The sequence below is a fragment of the Dipodomys spectabilis genome, unplaced genomic scaffold (genome assembly GCF_019054845.1).
Source record: "Dipodomys spectabilis isolate Male_0828 unplaced genomic scaffold, ASM1905484v1 ptg000234l, whole genome shotgun sequence".
Classification (NCBI taxonomy): Eukaryota; Metazoa; Chordata; class Mammalia; order Rodentia; family Heteromyidae; genus Dipodomys; species Dipodomys spectabilis.
The window spans coordinates 20,590,941-20,599,464 of record NW_024870911.1 but is presented as its reverse complement, the minus strand read 5'-3'; the positions used below and the strand labels follow the sequence as shown (position 1 = coordinate 20,599,464).

The window sequence follows — 8,524 nt, the reverse complement described above, 5'->3', positions numbered from 1 at the left end:
TGGCTCACTTTTATGGTGGCCCCGGAATAAACTTTGGTGGTCAAATTCAAGTGCTCAGGCCCACAAGCTGTCTCCTCACAGGAAGCAGCCCACCTACCCCACCCCCCACTTTGCCCTGGCTGTGCAAAATGTGTCTTGGGGGATTGGGCCCCATATTGACCAGTTTAGTGGGGGGAAAACAGGAGCTAGGACTCTGTTCTCATCCACCTCTCTGCAGGGATAGGGGTACCCCTGTCCTCCCGCTCACTGACTCCTATCGCTGTGTGGGGAGCACTTTGCCTCCAATAAATTCAAGTTTAATGAGGTCAGCGCAAACCCCATAAAAGCCACAGTCCATAGTTCCCCACCATTATAATTAAAAATGCTGCCCCCCAGCTCACCATATAAAACAAGGTTAGAGGAAAAGAGAAAATGCAACAGATTTTTCTTTTTGTGGTCCCTTCCCCAAGGAGAAGTTCCACACTTTAGCAAAGCCCCAATCTAGTTCCTTTTTGCATTCAGTTAAGATTAAGCCAGGACTAAATGAGGATTCAGGAAACAGTGCCTAGCATCCCGTGGGTAGAAGGCTACTTGAGGCCTCTCCCAGCATATTCCAGAACCATCCCCAACAATAATGCAAGGCTTGATCTATACAGACTCCACCCAGGTGTTGTTCTAAAGCTGAACAAATTTGGAGAGGCAGCGAGTCGCCGAAGAATGGACTTTAAAGGTTGTATTCGGAGATAACATACCAGTTTTGTTTCTTCCCTATCTGGTCCAGGGAGGCAGCTCAGCACTTCCACCATGTTTCAGCAAGGAAAAGCAAATTCAAATAATTTGACAGTGGAAACCAACTTTAGCAAAGAGATAAAGGAAGGTTCACTTTTTTTTTCCCCTTTTCCTGCGAGTGCAGTGGGTTGAATTCTCGGAGGCTTCAGCTCTTTCTTCTCTAACAATTCATATCCTGGGAGCCCCTCCTTAGGACCAAGATCGCTTTCTGCTTATGTCGGTTGGTCTGGCATCCCTATCATGGAGCCATGAGTCCCCTTAACCCTCATCCAAAACCTTTCAAGAAAGCTATTTTTTCAGCTTCCCAGATGTGTGTTATGATCTGAAGAAGAATAGGAGGCAAAGGAGGCTGAATCATTGAGTCTACTCCTAGGGCCACAGGCATCCAGAAGACTGACAGACTTGAAGGAGAGCAGAGCCAGGTCTGAGATTCAGGGAGGTACTAAGGTCTGACTGCAATTCCAGAAAGAGGTCTGGGGACTTCCACTAGGAAGTGACTCCTGGCCCTCTCCCTTTCCCATCTCAGGGTCTACAGCTTCCCACTCTTCTACTAGTTTGTGCTGGAAACCCATGCATACCTGATCCTCCAATCACCTCAGCTTTCTAAATCATTTAAAGACAGGAGCCCCAAACCTTGGTATCTCCCCTTTTATATCCTGTCCTGGGCCCCAATACCAGGTTTCTTGTCAGCTTACTAGTTGAGGCTAAACCCTCAACTCAAAAGGGCCAGAATAGAGAGGATACATATCCCAATCTTTTTCTTTGAGGCTTGGGATTTACAAATCCACAGTGGATGTAGCTTTCTGCACATTGATTGACAATAAAGGCAGGCATGAAATATTCACCCAGGGCCACTCTCTCATACTAAATATTTAACACAACATTAGAGAAGGTTTTTCCCAGACTTCGCCAGGCACCGGCTGGGCGGCTGGCGCACTGCTCACCACTCGTTTATGACTAATCGAGTCCCTTGCCGGCGGCAGCAGAGCAAGCCAAAGTTGGGACACTGGCTTATAGCTAAACTGCCTCACCTTTGGGAAACTTCAGCTACTCTTTCCGGGAGACTCTCTAAAGACAAACCTAAAAGGGAGCTCACCCAGCTCTAGCCAGAAAATAAGCCACTGGACTTCTTCAAACTCTTAAAAACAGGCGCTGACTTTGCGGGTTTGGAGGGGTAAGAGTCCCTGAGAGTTGGGGGTGGGGGGAAAGAATTCATTATTCTGGGTGAAGCAGACTGTGGGTAAAGAAGTCCTTGCTTTTACCGGAGTCTGGTACTGATCACCAGGAAGAGGCAAGACCTCTATCCTGAAAACTCCCCTCCTTTCCCCAATCCTAGGGGAAAAAAAGAGCAGCAGCTAGAAAAAAAATACAATTACCCCCTCCCAACCACCGCCCCCGCCCATCCCACCGCCCACCCCACCCCACCCAACCCTCTCTCTCTCTCTCTCTCTCTCTCTCTCTCTCTCCTTCTTTGCTCGCTCTGTGGAATGGAGAGGAGGGGAGTGAGGAGAGAAAAACGAATACAAATCTGCAATTGATTTTCATAATGTTTCTGCGGTGTTTGCAAACCAATCGCCTGAACGTCCCCGATCTTACCTAAGAGAGAGAACCCCTCCTACGTCTGCGAAGTGCTCCGAACTGATATATGACAATATCTACTTTGGATCACGTGCTCTCGGGAAGAGAAGACTACTAAGACGGATAACGCGTCATCTCGCCTTCCCAAATTTTTTTCTCCCCCCCTCGCTAGACCGGGTCCAAAACCCTTCCAATCCGGAGCAGGGCAGGGAGAGGAGAACGATGTTTAACTCGGTCAACCTGGGCAACTTCTGCTCGCCGTCGCGCAAGGAGAGGGGCGCTGACTTCGGCGAGCGAGGGAGCTGCGCCTCTAACCTCTATCTGCCCAGTTGCACTTACTACGTGCCCGAGTTCTCCACGGTCTCCTCCTTCCTACCCCAGGCCCCCTCTCGTCAGATCTCCTATCCCTATTCGGCCCAAGTGCCTCCAGTCCGGGAGGTCTCCTACGGCCTGGAGCCATCCGGCAAGTGGCACCACCGGAACAGCTACTCTTCCTGCTATGCGGCTGCCGACGAGCTTATGCACCGAGAGTGCCTGCCACCTTCCACCGTCACTGAGATCCTCATGAAAAACGAAGGCTCCTACGGCGGCCACCACCACCCCAGCGCCCCGCATGCTGCCCCCGCCGGCTTCTATTCCTCCGTCAACAAGAACAGTGTCCTGCCCCAAGCCTTCGATCGTTTCTTCGACAACGCCTACTGCGGTGGCGGAGATGCGCCCTCCGAGCCCCCCTGCACGGGCAAGGGTGAGGCCAAGGGGGAGCCCGAGGCGCCCCCGGCCTCGGGACTGACGTCCCGGGCTGAGGCTGGTGCTGAGGCCGAGGCCGAGGAGGAGAACACGAATCCCAGCTCGTCTGGTTCGGCCCACTCGGCGACCAAGGAGCCGGCCAAGGGAGCCGCCCCCAGTAGGTAGCAGCGGCCGGGAACCGGCGGGCAGCGAGGGAGGGAGGAAGGGAGGGAGGGCTAGAGTAGGGGTGGGGTGTGTGTAGGGGGGGGGGGAAGGCAAAAGGGAGCAGGGACAGCCTCATGTTTTGGGTCAGTCCGATTTTATGTGGAGTTTTATAAGCATTCAAAGGATTTTATTATAACCTACAAAGCCCTCTCTCCCAACGACTCGACTTTTTTACGATGGAGAAGGGGTGGGGAGGGAGGGAAAAGGGATCTTTGGAAAAGCCGGGTGACCCCCCCCCCTCCCCGCCTCCTCCCCCGTTATCTCCCTCGGTCTGTGAAATTTTTAAAAGTGCCACCATTGCGGGCGATATTAACTTTGATCGTGAACTTAGAGGATCATTTAAGGAAGGATGGGGAGCCGGGCTGCCAGAAGGGGTGGGAGGGAGGGGAGGGGTGGAAGGGGGGAAAGGGGAGGGCAAGGGAAAGACGTGAAGAAACCCAGTGAGAGAGGGGGGAAAGTGGGGGGGGGAAGCTGTGGAGCACAACTTGAGACACCCCCCCCCCCAAAAACACACACACCCAGCAAAGCGGCGAGCCTAGGCTGTTCTACTTCTTTTTGAAACTATGTTTGAAAATGTGCAAACTATGCGTTTGTGGATCTTTGAACAGAGAAATCTGAGCCGCGGGGCGGGTTAGCGGCGACCGGGGAACCGGGAGAGGCGGATCGGAGCTGCGCTGCGCTCCAGGCGGGGGTCTCCGCGTCGCTCCTCGGTCTGCGGCCTCAGGGCCCGACCGTAGCCAGGCAGTGTGCGTACCAGGCGCGGCCGGGTAGGCGGGCGTCCCGGGGCGCCAGAGGCCCCCCAAGCCCCCAATTTTAAAAAGAGAGTGTCTTTTAAGTGTCTGCTCGCGGGTCTCCTCCTGCTCTGGTCAGATCTCACTTCTTCGCGCCGGTTTTCCGCGGTCCCCCAACCCCCTCCCCAACCTCGATGTCTGGGGTGGGGAGAGGGTAGTTGGGCTTTCATAACCACTAGGAGGGCGGCTGGGGAAGCGCAGAGAACCGTAGGGGCACGGGCCAGGCCCAAAGGGAAGCACATGGCCCCGCGCTTCCTCTCCCCCTTTCCCCCCTACCCCCCCCCCATCCTGTCAGCTAAAGCTCCAGCCTTGAGGGGGAGGGGGCTCAGAGTTGCTCAGTGCTCCCCCCCACCCAAGCTAAACATGGCCAAGGGGGTCGAGGCCTGCTCTCAGCGCCGCCCGGGCCTGCAGAAGGAGAGCCGCCAGCCAGGCGGGAGGGCGGCCTGGAGGATGGGGCTGGGAGAACAGGGAGAAGGGCCGCTGAGCGCTCAGCGGGGCTGGGGTCGCCCAGGGTCTCACGTGTCTCTCTCCTCCTCCCCCCCCCCTCTCCTCGCACTTGCCCCCTCCCCTCCCTCCAGACGCCCCCCGCACCCGCAAGAAGCGCTGCCCTTATTCGAAATTCCAGATCCGGGAACTGGAGAGAGAGTTTTTCTTCAACGTGTATATCAACAAAGAAAAGCGGCTGCAGCTGTCCCGGATGCTGAACCTGACGGACCGACAAGTGAAAATTTGGTTTCAGAACAGAAGGATGAAAGAAAAAAAACTGAGCAGAGATCGGCTGCAGTATTTTTCAGGAAACCCGCTGCTGTAACTGCAGACCGAGCCTTTTTCTTTTCCTTTTTTCTTTTGGAAGGGGGGGTAGGGAGCAGAGAGGGAGGGAGAAGGGGGAAATTATTTTATTTTATTTTTTATTTTCTAACTCGTCGTTTTTTTTGTTGTTGTTGGTTTTTTTTTTTCCTTCCCGCGGGTGGAAAACTGGACCATGGCCAGGGCTGGCACTCACTGCCCGTGAATGGCATTCTCTCCAGGAACCCCCTGTACCTTGGGGTCTGACTCTCAACTATAGAAACAGAGACCCGGCTGGAAAAGGAAGGGAGGGGGGATGAACGGAAGTGTCTGACCCACGGCGAGTGGATCCCGTTGGCGCGCCGAGACCCCAAGACTCTTTATTTAAAAGAAAACACACCTTGCGACAAAGTCTTGCTGCTCGGATTGGGTGGGGGAGGGGCGGGCCTTTGGGCGCCTGCCTGGGCGCCTGAGCCCAAACAATCCTTGAACTAGAAACCTTCCCTTACCCAAGTGAAAAAAAAAGATTCGCTAAGACACCTTGTTTGCGCCAGAGGAGACCCCTCGGGCGCCCTGCCCTGACTCCGCTTGCCCCTCTGCTAATGGGGAGGGGGGCAGCTAAATGTGATCCTGCCTTGCTGTGAAATTCTTGTACCTTTGACCTGGTGTTAGGTGTGCAAAGTCTGTGTCCTACCTCCGTCTGCGCCCTGGCCCCGCCTGAGCCTCCTCGAGCCCTCTTTAAAATAATAATAATAATTGGTGCGTTGTCTTAACCTCTTAAAGCAGTGCCCCTTCACCATGGATTTACAGCTAGTCTATGCAGTTGTTACCTCCTTAAAAAAAAAAAAAAAGATTGGGGTGGAGGAAGCAATAGGGAGATGGGATTGCCTCCCCCTTGCTGGGGCCGGACTTTTTTTTTTTTTGTAAATAAATTTCATAAGTATTTCTTTCTATCCTGAGAGGATGGGGAGGACCCTCTGGAATGAGATTCAGATACCCCATCTCTCTCCATGTGTGTGAGTGCGATGTGTACGTGTGCAATCCCCACCCTGCTCCTGTCCCAGAGGGATTGCTGTGAATTTTTTTCCCCGTGGCAAATAAAGATATTTCATTCTGTTCAATATTATGATTTTATTTGACCTTTTTATTAACCCCTCTCCTCTTAAAACCCTCCATGCTCCTAGGTGGAGGAGGAGGAGGAGGAGGAGGAAGAGGAGGAAGAAGAGGAGAAGGAGGAGGAGGAGGAGGAGGAGGAGGAGGAGGAGGAAGAGGAGGAAGAAGAGGAGAAGGAGGAGGAAGAGGAGGAGGAGGAGGAGGAGGAGGAGGAAGAGGAGGAGGAGGAGGAGGAGGAGGAGGAGGAGGCAGGAGGCAGGAGGCAGGCAGCAGGAGGCAGGCAGCATGAGAACCCAGCCAAGGAGGACCCTCTTTCAGAGGTGAGGTAGGCCAGAGCTGGCCAACCTGGAGTTGCTCTCTCCACTGGCAGGGCTAACAGTGAGGCAGCAGCTTGTTCCTGTAGTTTTATAAGGGAAGGATATTCCATGGCTCCTCCTGAGCTCCTCTCTCACGTGCAGCTCGAACTGAGTCCAAATGCCCAGCAAAGCTTTCCGTTTAAGTGAACATTTGTTGTGGAGTTAATTGTAACCATCATCAAATTTAAATTTATAGGAATTTTCTTGGCTCCACCACTCTCCTGCCAGATGTCTCCGTCTGTCTATGTTAAATGCGTAGGGTTGAGGGTAAGGCTTTCTCGCGCCTCTCTCCCCCCACCCCTCACTCCCCCCTGGAATTTTAATATACAGTTTGGAAGGAAGGAGGAGAGAAGAGGAGAAATTAGTCCCTTACTTTTCTCTTTTGCAGCCCCTCAGGGTAGGGAGAGGTGGTGCTTGGCCCCTTCTCCTTTGGCACAAATGGCCAGGCTCCTTCAGACACCACAGACACCTAGGCTGGGGCCACCCTGATGTTTATACTTTAGGTGTCCCAGAATAGAAAGCCTCAGAGATGTGTTTTGTAGGAACTGACATAAAGTAGGGCACTGGGGAAGGAGGTGAGCTGTAGGGACTGTCAATACACCAGTCTGTATCTACTGCATGTTTCTTCTGTGTAAAGATTAATGTGGTCCTTTTCACACTTCTAGTGAAGGAAACTTGTCAGTCCCTGTTCAATATTCGTTGTTTGAGGGCAGAGGTTCTGGACTGATTCTCTCATCTCTCCCCCCATTGGTTCTTGTGTGATTTAAAATGTTTTTGTCACTGCAGTTTTGTGGGATGAAAGGAAAAAGCACTGAGGCCATTGAGCCTGTTTTTGATGGCAGGGGTCTTTGCAGCTGAGGTATCTGAATCTTTATTTGTAAATGTGAGTCTCTGAGACAAAATTTGTCAACACAAGCATTGCATTATTTAAGGCAGTGTACCTAGGTGTGTATGTGAGGAGGAATCCTGTTTGCACGCTTTTGCCTGTAGTGGAATACATTTGACCACATATACATCTAGAGTGCGCATCCTCCATACGGTGTAACCACTAGCAGTGTTTATTGAGTGTGGTCAGCAATTGAGGGTCCTCTCTGTGTGCAGAGAGACACACATACATGTTTCTAGGTATGATGTTTGCCCACTAGCGGGCCGTCTTAAGGACTGTTAGTCTCGCGGCCATGTTTCCTCTTAAATGACATGGTGATAACTCGATAGAATAAACCAGCTTATAAAGGAAACTATTAACCTCCAAAAGGCTTTGGATTTTGAAGAAAAATATTTTAAACCGGCAGGTCCATTTTCCCTGCATTGTGTAGCCCAGAAAAGACCTTCAGATACAGAATATCCTGAAGGATGAGAGTCATAGTGCAAGAAAAACAATTACTTTCTGTGACCCAAGCCCAAGAACCTGCCATTCTTTGGTGACCTTCTAAAAGGTGGGGGAGAGGACCCGTGGCCCCCCAACCAATCCACCTTCAGCCTCTTGGTATGTCCAGCCCCCCTTACTGTCCAGGGACACTCTGGGCTCAACCTCTTGGGGTAATCCCCTCCAGCCGCAGCGCTGCCTGGGAACAAAAGATCTTCGTCTAGACGCCGCCATAAAGTGCCCCCCGCGCCTCTAAACCCAGTTTCATTTCGCCCTTAACGACCCAGTCTGGCCTGTGTTAGAAAACGCTTCCGCCCTAAATAGTAAACAAACTCAACAGTGGATGGTCTCGCTCTCCCAGCACACCCCAGACCCCCCCTCCCACCCCATCATCCCTTTACCCCCACATTTTCCCTCTTTTCCTCTAGCCTTTCTTAGCTCCCAGCTCCCCACCCCACCCCCAAGTAAATAAACCAGAGGCCGAGTTCAAAGTTTCCCGGAGCTGAGGAGGAATGTTGGTTGTAAAAATCCAAGTTTATAGCGCACGTGGGAGTTTACAAGGGTATTAAGTGGTGTGGGCTAAGAGAGCACTCTGGGCCCCACCCCCTCCCACTATGGGCTTTGGGGGTGCAAGGGAAGCCAGGGGTACTTGACATGAGAAGTAGTTTTGGTATAGCCTTGGATTTGGAGTTTCTTTGTTACTCGGACCCTGGGTCTGAGTATCTGCTAGGGAAGATAGCAATGCAAGGATTCCGTGGAGGTGGGCTCCTAACACCCCATTGAATGCTCTAACAGAGCTTTCATGGGTTCTAGAT

At 52.4% G+C, this 8,524-nt stretch overlaps 1 protein-coding gene across 1 annotated transcript; it reads left to right on the top strand.

Moving 5' to 3' along the window:
* Positions 1-2,568: 2,568 nt before the first annotated feature.
* Hoxc11 (homeobox C11) lies at positions 2,569-4,899 on the top strand. The gene is made up of 2 exons (XM_042699133.1): positions 2,569-3,250; positions 4,667-4,899. Exons 1-2 carry the CDS (start codon positions 2,569-2,571, stop codon positions 4,897-4,899), a joined length of 915 nt encoding a protein of 304 aa, XP_042555067.1.
* The last annotated feature ends 3,625 nt before the right edge of the window (positions 4,900-8,524 follow it).